This window comes from Corythoichthys intestinalis, chromosome 21 (genome assembly GCF_030265065.1).
Source record: "Corythoichthys intestinalis isolate RoL2023-P3 chromosome 21, ASM3026506v1, whole genome shotgun sequence".
NCBI lineage: Eukaryota > Metazoa > Chordata > Actinopteri > Syngnathiformes > Syngnathidae > Corythoichthys > Corythoichthys intestinalis.
In genome coordinates, this window is record NC_080415.1 from 29,601,557 (window position 1) to 29,617,685 (window position 16,129).

Here is a 16,129-nt window from a genome sequence, read left to right on the forward strand (position 1 = left end):
GTACCAGGAGATACAGTGGTACCTCAACATAGGATTGCTTCGACACACAATCTTTTCGACATCCGACATAAAATTTGACTTGCCATTTGTTTCTACATCCTCCGACAGGCTTGAAATACGACGATTTATGACAGCGCCGCAGTTTCTTTGTTTTCCAAAAAGACAAACGCACGGCGGATTTTCTTGTGAGAGAAATCAACATGGGTTCCAAGAATGTTAGTGCAGGTGTTGAAAAAAGGAAAAAGGTGAGGCTTTCAATTGAAATGAAGATGGAAATGATAGAAAAATATGAGCTTGGTGCACGCGTCCGTGAGCTGGCTCAACAATACGGCCGTAGAATGTCTACGATTTCGACGGCCTTCCTCTGACCACTAGTCTTTATAAGTTAAGATAACAATTATTATTGTGGTAACATCGTCAAAAAATCGCTAGCTTTGTCAGGTTTTTAATCATTTATTTCAGAACTTGTACAACACAACATGCCTACTGTCCGCCGCGGCTAAGCAAAGTGAAAGTAAAAAGTCCCTCTCTCACTCTGTCAAGTCAGCCATGCGGTGCGTTCAGGTACACCAGCAAAACACATCCGCCACATTAGAATCCGATTCGTTACATTATTAGAGGTATTATTTTTACATGTACTGTATTAATAGTATTCCGATTTTTATTCATAATTTATTTGTTTTGCTCTGTGTAATTGCTATTTGCAATAGTACCAGCAGCATATATTAAGGATTTAGTGTAGGATTTTGGGCTGTGGAAGAAATATAATGTATTCTTATGGGAAAATCCTGCTCGACATACGACCATTTCTATTTACAAACAAGGTCCTGGAACGAATTAACTTCGTAAGTAGAGGTACCACTGTACTACAAAAACCGAGAAGTGGCACCTCCATTTATTTATTGGCGTCTTTAGCAATTATGCTAATGGTAACACTCCTCTGCAAAATTTTCAATTCCTTTCCGAAAATTGGCCAAACAAAAGATATTTTTCTGTCGACAGGTCTTGGAACTGTTAATAGGACAGTAGTACCTCTATTTACGAATGTCTCTGCAAACGGAATTTTCGGGTTACGCAAAAACCTAAAAAAATATTGGTATATATATATATATTGATATGGGTATCTATATACCGGTAATATCTTGTTACGAAAGAAATTTCACGATTCGAGAGGCAACAATACAGTATGGGCTGCTACTCGCAGCTCCCTGAGTTTACTGAACATAACATACTTATAGCCAGAGGTGGGTAGTAACACATTACATGTACTCCGTTACATTTACTTAAGTAACTTTTTGAGAAAAAAATATACCGTACTTGAAAGTTTAGTTTTTACTAAGCCATACTTTTTACTTTTACTTGAGTAGATTTGTGAAGAAAAAAACGCTTCTCTTACTTGGGGCTACACTGGAGTCGTTACATTTTTCCTCTTTATTCAACATATTAGATTTATTTCTTTTTTTTTTCCAGCGATGCCACGAGTAGCTCTACGAATTTGACCAATGAGATGTCGCAACAATAATCATATGACTACAATGTACCAATCAGAAGCTTGCTGTTCTATGATCATGCCAACCTGTTCAATCATGTGGCGTCTTTAAAGCACCGTAAAAAGATGAAGTAATTGACATACAGCGCTGCCCTGAACATGACTCGAAAGCGCGGATTTTAACCTCTCTCCCAGTCTTTATTTGGCACTGATTGACTTTGGAAAACTGGAGACATGACCCTTTTAATTTCATAATAGTAATCATGAAGCAACTACTGTATTCACTATTCAAACTAGGAACTATTTTCTTCACTAGAGGGCACACATTCTCTTTGGCCGTATAATGCTTCATTTCTGTCATTTTTTTTTTGTATTTCTTTGGCTTAATATGGTTATGTACTGGGTTATTGTACAGTATCATTGTAACAATGGGTCATTTACATAACTTTGTGCTGTTAAAAAAATACCATAGTTCAAGAAAATATAAATGTATAACAAATTTGTAAGCAGTTATTCACAATGTTACTCATTACTTGAGTATTCTTTTAACCAAATACTTTTTTACTTGTACTTGAGTAAATTTTTTTGGGATGCCTACTTTTACTTTTAGTTGAGTCATATTATTTTGAAGTAATGCTACTCTAACTTGAGTACAATTTTTGGCTTTGAAGCACCACTGTAATTCGATTTACATTCAACTACATTCTATTTTTAATCTTTGACCTAAAAAGACCAAAAAAGAACACATTTACTTTCTCTAAACTGCTATCAGGAACCTCTGTGACGTCAAAAATTTCAAACATTGCTACTCGAAGGTCCTCACTTGTGTCCTTGGGGGGAAAAGATGTTAGTCAGCATGATGTCCTTGCGCTAACAAATCTGCTTGATTATGCAAAGCAAGCAGCAGGAGCCAGCGAGCGTGATGCTCATTCACCATGTGCAGTGAATAAATATTCTTTCATTGCATTATCAAACAAATCGCTGCTGCCAAAAAGAAGCCCAATATAAAGGAGATATATTACATGTCGTTCATGCCCGGAGATTCAATTGCATTTTCACATGTTGCTCATAAGCGAAGTATTAGCATATTACGTTCTCAAAAATAATTCATTGGCTGCCATTAACGGCAGTAGACGTCCAGTCAAAACCCCCGGCAAAGACAGTGAAACATCACTCAATGCTTGCCATGTCCCGCTTCTAATGGATTTAAAGGGAACCACGGACAGAAAGACTTGTAGTTCTTAAAAGATAAATGTTAGTATGCGTTATAGTTAGGGTTGTTCCGATCATTTTTTTTGCTCCCAATCCGATCCCGATCGTTTTAGTTTGAGTATCTGCCGATCCCGATATTTCCCGATCCGATTGCTAGTTTTTGCTCCCGATTCAATTCCAATCATTCCCGATAATTTTTCCCGATCATATACATTTTGGCAATGCATTAAGAAAAAAATGAATAAAACTCGGACGAATATATACATTCAACATACAGTACATAAGTACTGTATTTGTTTAATATTACAATAAATCCTCAAGATGGCATTTACATTATTAACATTCTTTCTGTGAGAGGGATCCACGGATAGAAAGACTTGTGACTTTGCATATTGTGACTAAATATTGCCATCTCGTGTATTTGTTGAGCTTTCAGTAAATGATACTGTAGCCATGCCCAAATGCATGATGGGAAGTGGAACCATGACTGTGCGTAGTGCTACCAATTGATATATCTTCTCTGCGTTGGGAACAGAGGTTACGCTAGACATTTTTGTTGTCTGTCATTTTGACTGACAGGGTCATAAAATCCGCCATAATCTATTTTTACCCGTCACTTAAATTTTTAAAATGATAATGATGACATATTCAATAGTATTTAGTTTTCATTCATTTTTAATTAATATTGTAATGCTTGCTTGGCGGCGAAAAATTAGACACGGAAGTCGTGGTATTTTTCTCCCTCTTTTTACTCTGCTTACCGCCAACAACACCAACAAAACAACAACTCCGCCCCCAAAGAAAAAGAGGCAACTATATAGACCCCAATCACCAACGTCACACAATGATCTTAATTGTGGTTGTCAGACCAAAATCTTCTAAATATGTATTAAATGCATCTTACCGGATATAAAATGACTACTACATAGTCTGTGGTGATCGTTTGGTGACCAGATTTCTTGTCGAATTACAGCAGTCCATCTCGCTCTCCTCTTCGGGTCTCTCAGAATACGGTAGAACTTCAAGTCTCTCCGTCTATCTTCTCTGTTACTGCAACCAACCGCCACACACGCCTTCACCATTTTGATTATTAATGTTAACGAGCACAAAAACACGCCGTAATAGGAGGCATGTACGTAGCGGTAATGTGTAAACACGACGAGCTGACACACAATACGGCGGCTCCAGTCAGGGGGGCAGAGTTGTGACGTCATGTGATTGGGGTCTATACACAGGCGGCAATCTAATCCACCAATTGGATGACGCGCTGGCACATCGGGTGCACCAATAAGAACCTCACGGTGCCGCCGCCACACCCCGGTGACGCTACAATATTCTGACAGAATAGCCAACAACGTCATGCATTAAGAGAGACAATAGCTAATTAATATGCTCACTCGCCACCCTGTGGCCTGGGGTGTGATTTGCAACCTGTCAAAATGACGGACGGACTTCAGTTTTTTCCGTCACCGTTTTAAAAAACCAGTCAACGACGGAAAATATTCGGTTAACGCGACCCCTGGTTGGGAAATAATATAAGGTGTTAAGAAAAAGATCAATTCCTACCTTCCTTCCCCACCTTGCTTCCCATGATATTTCTAATCATAGGGAGAGGGATTGTAAGGCTTTAGCCAATTAAAAACAGGCTCCAAAGGCTGCCAAAATTCACTCTATTCATTTTACGCTGCCTTTTATCTCTCTATATAGGTAAATCAATGCATTACAGATTGAGCACGACAACGCGTGAGTGGGTTGTGCAGTGCATGCATTAATTGCGTTAAATATTTTAACGTGATACATTTTTTAAAAAATTAATTACCGCTATTATTGGGATAAATTTGATAACCCTACCTCAAGCCTAAACTAAAGACTCTGGATGAGTGTAACATATTATGTCTGTAACGTTAAATACAATTAAAATTTTTTTTTTTTTTTTTTTTTTGCATTTTAGACCCTCACCAGTCTCCAGAGGAAGTCCTGGCCCTTAACGCAGCAGCCATCATCGCAAATATCAAACTCCAAAGGCAGCTCAGTAAGAAGAAACCAACGCACTGTAATTCGGCAGGGGAATCCTCCACCTCCCCTCAGGGAAATACAGGTATTATTACTCCACAAATGTAATAATCACTTACCCGCCTTATTAAACATTGATCTCAGTTGCAATGACCTGAAGATGTTGCAAGCGCTGCACTTTCGCTTCTGAAGCTAGTGCCTTTGATTGAATCAAATGCTCCAGTTTGGCCCGAGGGGCTACGGAAGGACAGCGTCCTGGTAAATGAAAGTAAAAACAATATGATTCTCTCTGCCTTAGCGGCAACAAATGGGGGAAAACTGCAAAATGGTGATCTATGCCGGGATGAGCCTGGTGCAGAACCTGCCTCATCTACTGTGGACTTCCTCAGAGCTCGTCACACGGTCTCTCTCCAGGTGAGTTCTTTGCTGAAATTAACTCATTAGCATTGATATATGACTTCTATAGCCGTTGGCAGTGAATGGGTTTTAGTTTTAGTTTTATTTGAATCTAGCTATATGCTTGTTTTTTGTATAACTGTTACTCAGGAATTCTTTATATAGGGTGCCTTTTGAATGTAACAGAGTGGATACTAACAGAAGGGACATTTTGTGCTAAAGTTAGCCCTCAGCCAAATAGCTACCATGGTTTTGAATATTTGATGAGAAATCTATAATTTTACAGATAAACCTGATGATTATATAAATTAATATCATTGACATAAGGCTTTAACAGAGTGGGGACGTTATCATCAGCCACACGGACCGTACTTCATAAAGCTGGAAAATTTTATTATTAATTATATATATAAAAAATATAATTTCTTACCTCAGTTGAATTTTCCGCCACTGGTGTGATATTATTGCGGAGGAGCGATGTCCGTAATCAATGGGGAGTTTTCTTAAATGGACACTAACACAACTTAACAGGGTGGACAGTGAGACTTTTAAAAAAATTTTTATTTTTATTTTTTTTATTAAATAATATATTTGAATTTAAAAACAACACGTTTGAAGATTAATCCAGGACAATAAAATCATAACAGTTATTTTGGATTTTTTTCTACTTATATTAGTTTTGACTGAATATGAATGAAACACACTTGGGACATCGCAAAATTCCATCACAACCTTTTACCAGAAGTAAATTGAATTTAAAAATAGAATTTAGGAGCATGTACCCTTGAATTTACAATAGACGGCAATTGACAATACAGTGGCACCTCTACTTACGAACGTCTCTACATACAGAATTTTCAGGTTGAGACACGCCTCAATGGGAAAATATTGCCTCTTGTTACGAAAGAAATTTCAGAATACGAAAGGCAAAAATACAGTGTGGCTGCTACTTGTAGCTCCCAGACTTTACGGAACGTAACATACCTATAGCTGCTCTGCCATTTGCTATTGCCTAGCATTCCTGGCATCCAATTGGCGAAGAGGGACCTCTGCTGTATGTTTATGTGTGTATCCCAGCATTCTCTTCATTCGTCCCTCGTGTTCCGACATTCTTGTTTTTTCACATTATGCACAACTCTGATTTTATGTTTATTGTGCACTAATCTAATTGTAACATGTATTTCTTCCATGTTTTGATGCAATTTGATGCATTGTAATAGATTTATGTCTCGGATTAGGGCGTTTACATAGAAAACATCTCTACTTACAGAATTTTCAAGTTACGAAACTACTTCTAGAACCAATTAATTTCGTAAGTAGAGGTACCACTGTATACATAAAAAATAATTTGAGGATTTGTCCAACCTTAGTGAATATACAGTTTAATTTATACTGGGGACACAAATGGCCCCCTATTAAAAATACTTGTCTAAATTATTGTCAATCACTCCATAGTAACACAATATTTATTTGACCCTGTTAATTTGACAGAAGAAGAAGAAGAATGAAAACAGGAAGTATTTCAGATTAAATAGATACACATTGATGATTATTTAATGAGTTCTCTCAACTCAAAGTGAGGGGAAACGTGTGAGACAGTCAGGCCTTTAAATGTGTTTTGCCGCCATCTTGTAGCATCTAAAGGAAATTACAAGGGCTCATTTCCTACCTGTAGAGCGCCTCGTAGTGGAGTATAATTCAACAGCACTGTGTAAACATTTAAATTACTGTAATTTTCGGACTATAAACCGCTACTTTTTTCCTTCATTATGAATTCTGTGGCTTTCAGTCCAGTGTGGCTTATTTGTAGGTAACACTATATTTGACAGCGGCGTCATAAGACTGTCATACGACCGTCATAATTATGACAAGACACTATCATGGGCATTACTGAATACCTATGACAGATGTCATTAAGTGTCATCAGGCAAATCTTGTCACTAACTCAATTTATGTCCAGCTTGGATCTTTTACATCCATTCAAAAGTAAGATAATTTGCCGGATAACACTAAATGACATCTATTATAAGTATTCATTAATGCTCTTGACAGTGTCATGTCATAATTATGGTTGTCTAATGACAGCCTTATGGCACCACCGTCAAATAAAGTGTTACTAAATTCCATAACTAGCAATTATTGAAACAACTGGATCCGTAAATAAAGATATAATTAGCACAGAACATGAATTTTGATTGTTATTTACATCTGTAGCGCTGCAATGCATGCTAGGAGGCATGTTGGATAACAACAGTGCTGACAACAGGTGGCAGCAGAGGTTGACTGTCTCCCCCAAGGGAGCAGTGATGACCAAATGAAGCTTCTTGAAGCAATGAAGCCTTGCACCCATTGGTTCAAAGCTTCATGGTGGTTCATTTGGTTTTATGACAGTCGTATGATGCTTATGTCAAATTAAGTGTCACCGATTAATATATTTGGGTGTTAATATCCCATAATACAGTGAGGACAGCTGTAGCTTATCGTCCAATGAGGCTTATCTATGAACAAATGCTGTTTTCGTGCCAAATTTGGTGGGTGGTGGCTTATAGTCAGTGTGCCTTTTACTGCGAAAATTACGGTAAGTCGAACAAAATAATTGAAAAGCCGAAATCAACAGGAATTGGCCTGGAATTGGCCCAACCTCGATAGGAAGTGACCCTAAATCAAGAGGATGTGATTTGAGTTTATTCACCAGCAGAGAAAAACATCCCATACAATTATGTGTTGCTGTTGCACTTTCTCACTTTTTTGCTGCCATTGACAGTTATAGACGCCCAATCCCTTTTGACTGGAAGGGCATTCACTCTCCAAGATCATTTTGATCTCTACAGGAAGCGCTTCGGAAGTCCCGACCACGCTTCATCGCTCGCTCCCAGGAGCGCGTGCAGAAGATGGAAAGGAGGGCCCAGGAGAGGAGGGAGCGCTCCAGAGAAGGCCCGCAAAGCAAAAGAGCATCTCAACAACAGGCCCGCTCCGTCAATCGTAATATTACAAAATATTCACTCATAAACTTTGCTTGTAATTAAAAATCAACATTTATGGACACCATACTTAGTAACTCATTAATTCTCAGCAGGAAACATTAAGTATTTTGTGTCTTTTTATTGAAATTCATTAGTGTTGAACCGACTAGGGTGAAAAGTTTTAAATCATAAGCTGTGCTTTATATTAAAAAGCAACATTTTTGGACATTATACGACTTAATAACTCCTTAATGTGTCATGTAGCCGGAATATACTCCATTTTTTAAAATTGGAATGGATAATCAACAGTTTTAATCTGTATTGGATGAGAAAATAAACCAACTGAGCTGCTATAAAGGGAATACCCCCCCAAAAAAATCTGCATTTTTGGACATCCTATTACTCAGGAATTCGTTATTATGCCATGCAGCTGGAAAATACACAGCTTTATTTGGTTTACTTTCATTATGAAAAGCTTAACTATTTTTTATATATGTTAAATATTTTAGACAAGAAAAGTCAAAAACATTAATTGAAAATGCTTGACTGCATTTTCAATGAAGTAAAAAAAAAGGTTTGCTTACTGCTATCTTGTGGCCATTGTGGAATACTACAACAGTAGTGTTAAATTGTTCCATCGAATTTAACATTTATAGTAACTGTTAACATCCTAACAGTTAAATACTGAATATGCTCAAACATACTGTTTTTTTTTGTGTGTGTGTGTTTTGTAGATAATTTGTCCAAATCCAGAGAGGGAGCCAAGGAGCTCAAATCAAATCGGTGAGTAATTTGACGTTCCTTTTTTTTTTCTCAAGTTTTTTTAGTCACAGATCACTCAAGGTACACAAAATACATGGTCATATACAAACAGTTCTTCTATTAAGATGCGCGAAAAGGACACTCCAAAGAAGCTATTTAAAACTTTTAGTAGGGACCCAGTTGGACAGCATACACATACAATTAACTATAGAAAATTTCGACATTCTGGTTACATTGGATTTGATATGAGATACCTTAGTAATTATATTCAAAGAATCAGCATGTTAAACATACATTGCTGGAAGATGAGTTTTGAGTTTTTTCTTAAAAATGGAGATGGAGTGTAACATTTTAAGTATAGTCCCTGGCAAAAGTCTTGTCGCTTATCCATTTTGTAGAAACAATTGCGAATAACCTGACTTTTGATTATTTATTTGGTTTCAGAAATGGTTCATAAGAAAGCTAAGACCCTCCTGATGTTGAATGTACCAAAATATATTTGTTTCACTGAAAAAAGATTTATCATTTATCGAAGACATAAAGGTCAAATTTTGGCAAGACAAAAGTTTTGTCGCCTACAGAAAGTAGTGTGAAAATTGAAAAAAAAAATGTACTTCAAATACTAAAATATGTTACATAACATAGGCTAATTAAGTAGTGGTGCTGTGAGATCCAAATTTAATATTTTGTATGACTTCCATGGGCTACGGCAAGGATTCATACAATTTATTTATGACGGCATCAGGAACATCAAAGAAAGCAGTCTTGCATGCCTCCCAGTGTTCATCAACATTCTTGGGTTTCGTCTTCCATGCTTGCTCTTGCATCCTGTTCATGTCTGGTGACTGGACTGGCCAGTCCTAGAGGATCTTGATCTTCTTTGCCTTGAGGAACTTTGAGGTAGAGATTGAAGTATGCGATGGAGCACCATCTTGCTGCAGAATTTGTCACTTTTTATGGAATGTAAGAGGCAGCTAAAATATGTTGGTATTTCAGACTATTTATGCTGCCTTCCACCCTGCAGATCTCTCGCACACCCCCATACTGGATGTAAACCCCGACCATGATTTTGCCACCACCAAACTTCACTGTTTTCTGAGTGAATCTCGGATCCATCGGCTCCAGTAGGTCTCCTGCAATATTTGCGGCAACTGTGGTGTAATTCAGTGGAAGGTTCATCTGAAAAATCCACCTTTTGCCACAATAATAGACCTTTTGCCACAAAACAGTGAAGTTTGATGGTGGCAAAATCTTGGTGTGGGGTTACATCCAGTATGGGGGTGTGCAAGAGATCTGCAGGGTGGAAGGCACACTATGCCAAAGCTTGTACATTTTCGCCTTTTTTGTTCCCCAGTGATTTCAATTTTTTTTTCTTCTGGCAGTATACAGTGGGGTAAAAAAGTGTTTAGTCAGCCACCAATTGTGCAAATTCTCCCACTTAAAAAGATAAGGGACAGAATGAGAAAAAAAAAAAATCCAGAAAATCACTTTGTCCAATTTTTAAAGAATTTATTTGCAAATTATGGTGGAAAACAAGTATTTGGTCACCTACAAACAAGCAAAATTTCTGGTTCTCATAGAGCTGTAACTTCTTTAAGAGGCTCCTCTGTCCTCTCTACTCATTACATGTATTAATGGCACGTGTTTGAACTAATTCTCAGTATAAAAGACACCTGTCTACAACTTCAAACACTCACACTCCAAACCCCACTATGGCCAAGACCAAAGAGCTGTCAAAGGATACGTGAAACAAAATTGTAGACTGCACCTGGCTGGGAAGACTGAATCTGGAATTGGTCAGCAGCTTGGTGTGAAGTAATGAACTGCGGGAGCAATTATTAGAAATTGGAAAATATACAAGACCACTGATAATCTCCCTCGCTCTTGAGTTCCATGTAAGATCTCACCCTGTGGGGTCAAAATGATTACAAGAACAGTGACCAAAATTCCCAGAACCACATGGGGCGACGTCGTGAATGACCTGCAGAGAGCTGGGACCAAAGTAACAAAGGCTACTATCAGTAATACACTACCCCACCAAGGACTGAAATCCTGCAGCACTAGACGTGTCCCTCTGCTTAAGTCAGTATACGTCCAGGCCCATCTTAAGTTTGCTAGAGAGCATTTGGATGATCCAGAAGAGGACTGGGAGAATGTCATATTGTCAGATGAAACCAAAAATTTAACTTTTTGGTGGAAACGCTTCCTGTGCTTGGAGGAGAAAGAATGCATCCAAAGAAACACCATATCCACTGTGAAGCAAGGGGGTGGAAACCTCATGCTTTATGGCTGTTTTACTGCAAAGGGACCTGGACGCCCAATCTGGGTAAAAGAAAGGATAAATGGGGCCAGGTATTGAAAGATTTTGCGTGAAAACCTCCTTCCATCAGCAAGGGCATTGAAGATGAAGCATGGCTGGGTCTTTCAGCATGACAATGATCCCAAACACACAGCCAGGGCAACAAAGGAGTGGCTTCATAAGAAGCATTTCAAGGTCCTGGAGTGGCCTAGCCAGTCTCCAGATCTCAACCCTATAGAAAATCTGTGGAGGGAGTTGAAAGTCCGTGTTGCCCAACGACAGCCCCAAAACATCATTGCTCTAGAGGAGATCTGCATGGAGGAATGGGCCAAAATACCAGCAACAGTGTGTGAAAAGCTTGTGAAGAGTTACAGAAAACCTTTGGCCTCCGTTATTGCCAACAAAGGGTACATAACAATGTATTGAGATGAACTTTTGGCATAGACCAAATACTTATTTTCCACCATGATTTGCAAATAAATTCTTTAAAAATCAAACAATGTCATTTTCTGTTTTTTTTTTTTAATCCACATTATGTCTCTCATGGTTGAGGTTTACCCATGTTGACAATTACAGGCCTCTCTAACATTTTTAAGTGGGAGAACTTGCACATTTAGTGGTTGACTAAATACTTATTTGCCCTACTGTATGTGTGCTGAAGAGTACAGATTGGGAAGAGATCACTTAATTTATGGTTTAGTTTATGGATGATCTGATACACAACGCAAGCATTTTGAAAGGAGTTGTGTTCTTTTAGCCTCCGAAAGTGGTGGCGGTGAAAAATTCAGTCGGAGCATTGAACTCAGACCATGTTAGGGCACGAATAATTTTTTTCTGTAGTGTTTCAAGCATTTTTTTTTTTTTTTGAAATTTTTTGTTGTTGTTGATAATTTGGAAATTTGCTGCGCCATATGATATTACAGTATTCTAAATGTGGTTTGAATAAAGATTTATACAGAATGAGAAGTGCAGAGAGTGGGATATAATGTTGCAGTTTAGAGAACAGAGCAGCATATTTCGACAGTTTATTTGTGAGCTCATCAATATGTTTTTAAAATTAAGGTACTCGTCAATATGGACCCCCAGGAATTTTGTAGAGCCGACTCTTTCAATGTTTTCTCCATTTATTTTTAGGCAGATTTGTTCAATGGCTTGTTTTTTTTTTTATATGGGAGCGAAACACAATGTAATTTGTTTTCATTCATATGAAGGTAAATGTTGCAAAATGCTGACTTTTTATCATTTTCTTGTGACAGGCCGCAAACAGAAGCGAAGAGGCGAAAGGATGAAGAGAAGAAGAAGAAGGAGGCCTGTTTGAGCAATAGACAGCGAGTGGAGCTCTTCAAAAAGGTACCCAAATATTTCCATCGAATGAGTAATATTAATGTCCAATGTTGCGTATGATTATATTTGTTTATTTTTCCTCTTATTAGTGTGTTTGGCAACTAAATTTCTTATTGGATGTTAATTTTTATTTTGTTATCCACCAATGAAACTATTGTCTGGTGCTCTGTGTTGTTCTATATATGTGTCAAATATCAGCGGCGGAACAAATGTGATCAGGGCCCAGGTGCGATGAGCATAAATGGGGTGGGCGGGGGCTGGCAGTGGTATAAATAGTCCCCCGGTTACAAACGAGTTCCGTTCCTACGAGACCCAAATTTCCGCGTAAATCGAATTAACCCTTTAAGGACCCCTAAATAGCGCCTAAATCGCAAAATAACTATCCAAAAACATGTATTATACGTCCTTGTACTGCCATCACCAAGACGTTGGAGCTAAATCCTAGCTACCAGCGAGCTAAACTGTAATCTTTCCCCTCTCGCTCTCACTCAGCTTCGCAACTTCTTCGTGGGAGCAAATGCGCTCTTCCTCTTGTGTGCGCGTGCACTCCTCTTCGTGCGCACATACGTTCTTCTTCGCGTGTACATGCGCTCTTACGCGGAAGTGCTACCTGCTCTACGCTTCCTGCGCCAAAATAAAAGCATGAATCAGAAAATAAAAGTCAACATCGTAATCAAATACAGTGACTTTGCGCACTCAGTCAATCGCAGATTTATTTCAACAACAAAAAATAAAAATGAGCCGATCGTGTAGTCTCACTCTCGCTCCCTCCCTCTCCCTGCTCTTTGTTCCTCAGCCCGTGCATTGGAGTTGCTCATTAAAGTTAACGATGTTGACAAATGTTTGGGTTTGAGCTTGCCAGAGTTGCGGACTTCAAAGCGCCGCATGTGTCAATCATCGTTTAACTTGTTAACTAATTCACTCCCAGCCGTTTTCACCGGTGCAACCCCATTCGCTCCTGGCCGTTTTACTGGATTTTGACTGATTTTGCAAGGCCCACAGAAAATTCTGTTCTATTGCTATATAACCATGGAACCCACCAAAAGAAAGATTAGACTCTCTTCCTTCAGCAGGAAAAAAAAAGTTAGTTCCTATCATATCATATCCATTCTTTAGAAATCAGCATTAGAAAATAGCTTGGTTTGAGCAAATTGAGCTTTTTGTGAAAGCATACATTTCAAACATAACTTTGACTTTAACACAGCTATTTTTTGCTTTAGTTACATCCCAAACATCTGAATAATGTTTTCCTTTTACAAAATAACATAAACAACGTGACAAATAGAGCTTTTGATAGCAAAGTAACAATTTATTGTTATTTTATTGTTATTTGGTCCCGGTCGTTCTGCTCTGTCGTCCAGCGCCTGGCATCCCGGGCATCCTCCCGGTTGTACTGCTCGGTCGTCGGCCGCCTGGCATCCTGGACGTCCATTCGGTTGTCTTCCGCCGGCGCCCAGGCCGCGTAGCCAAGCTGTTCGTTCCGTTGAATCGAGTTTTACCAAATGCGCTACTGCCCTCCAGTGGCCAGTTTTATTGCTTTAAAATGGATTTTCAGCGTCGTACTTTGGAGCTAAGTTGAATCAGAACCCAGAGATGGCTCTTGTGAAAAAAAAACGTGAGACTGAAACAATTAAAAATTAGGGGTGTCAAACGATTAAAATTTTTAATCGAGTTAATTACAGCTTTAAAATTAATTAATCGTAATTAATCTCATCTGTAAAATATGCCATATTTTTCTGTAAATTATTGTTGGAATGGAAAGATAAGACACAAGACGGATATATACATTACATTACATACTGTACATACAGTGGGGAGAACAAGTATTTGATACTCTGCCAATGGGTTTTCCCATTGTCAGTGTATCAAATACTTGTTCTCCCCACTGTAAGTACTGTATTTGTTTATTATAACAATAAATCAACAAGATGCCAATAACATTCTGTTAAAGCGATCCATGGATAGAAAGACTTGTAGTTCTTAACAGATAAATTTTAGTACAACTTATAGAAATTTTATATCAAAACCCCTCTTCATGTTTTCGTTTTAATAAAATTAGTAAAATTTTCAATCAAAAAATAAACTAGTAGCCCGCCATTGTTGATGTCAATAATTACTTACACAATGCTCATGAGTGCTGAAGCCTATAAAATCAGTCGCACCCAAGCGCCAGCAGAGAGCGGCAAAACTCCGAAAAACACAACAAGTACACCTTTCACTGTACTGTCATTTTAATCTGTTTGAGCGGGGCATTTGTGCGTTAATTGCGTCAAATATTTTAACGGGATTAATTTAAAAAATTAATTACCGCTCGTTAACGCGATAATTTTGACGGCCCTATTGAAAATAGAACATATTTATACGTTTTTTGGAGCAAATGAGTTAAACAGTTGCTGTGACAACTCGTTGTGTGCAAGGGAGCAGTTTTAGTGGACTCACTCAATGAAGCATTTAATAAAGCCAAGCTTTTTTTCTACTACAGTACTTTATTCTTGTTTAAAAATAATTCGGTGGGACAGCAACATGTTTAAAGTTAACATAATTATTACATTTTTAAGTGCTTAAAAACATATATATATATATATATATATATATATATATATATATATATATATATATGTTAGGGCTGTCAAAATTTACGCGTTAACGAACGGTAATTATTTTTTAAAATTAATCCCGTTAAAATATTTGACGCAATTAAAGCACAAATGCTCCGCTCAAACATATTAAAAGGACAGCAAAGTGAAAAGTGTACTTGTTGTGTTTTTCGGAGTTTTGCCGCCCTCTGCTGGCGCTTTGGTGCGACTGCTATTATGGGTTTAAGCACATGAGCGTTGTGTAATTATTGACATCAACTATGGCGAGCTACTAGTTTATTTTTTGATTGAAAATTTTACAAATTTTATTAAAACGAAAACATGAAGAGGGGTTTTAATATAACATTTCTATAACTTGTACTAGTTATTATCTTTTATTTTTTTTCTATAAATATTTATATATTTTATTTATTTATATATTTATATATTTTATTTATTATTTTTATTTATCTTTTAAGAACTACAAGTCTTTCTATCCATGGACCGCTTTAACAGAATGTTAATAATGGTAATGCCATCTTGTTGATTTATTGTTGTAATAAAGAAATACAGTACTTATGTACCGTATGTTGAATGTATATATCCGTCTTATCTTTCCATTCCAACAATAATTTACAGAAAAATATGGCATATTTTATAGATGGTTTGAATTGCGATTAATTACATTTTTAAGCTGTGATTAACTCGATTAAAAATTTGAATCGTTTGACACCCCTAATATATATATATATATATATGTGTGTGTGTTTGTGTGCATAAATGTCTTATATTTATCTCTTTCCAATGCTAAATCTGAATCAATACATTGAACACAATTTTTTTTTTTTTTTGGTGGGGGGGGGTTACCCTACTTCACGGTTTTTCACTTATTGCGGCGGGTTCTGGTCCCCATTAACTGCGAAAAACAAGGGATCACTGTACAAATTTTGCCTAAAAAGTAAAAATGAGATACTGTGAGGTACAATATGCGACAAAAAAAAAAATGACTGGACACAAAATGACTCCATTGACATAAAGCCAAAAAGTCGGGTACGTCGTCACTCGGACTTCATAT

General features: G+C 37.6%; 2 protein-coding genes across 2 annotated transcripts in view; both read left to right on the top strand.

The window, feature by feature from the left end:
- The window catches only part of c21h10orf90 (chromosome 21 C10orf90 homolog), a 33,939-nt gene that overhangs the window by 17,021 nt on the left and 789 nt on the right, over window positions 1-16,129 (top strand). Inside the window, exons 6-10 of the mRNA XM_057826359.1 lie at window positions 4,653-4,799; window positions 5,013-5,128; window positions 7,942-8,092; window positions 8,808-8,856; window positions 12,391-12,484. Coding sequence (XP_057682342.1) covers window positions 4,653-4,799; window positions 5,013-5,128; window positions 7,942-8,092; window positions 8,808-8,856; window positions 12,391-12,484 — 557 coding nt within the window. The remainder of the gene's footprint in view (window positions 1-4,652; window positions 4,800-5,012; window positions 5,129-7,941; window positions 8,093-8,807; window positions 8,857-12,390; window positions 12,485-16,129) is intronic.
- Window positions 1-16,129, top strand: part of LOC130909638 (disintegrin and metalloproteinase domain-containing protein 12-like) — a 134,517-nt gene that overhangs the window by 2,522 nt on the left and 115,866 nt on the right. The window lies entirely within an intron of this gene.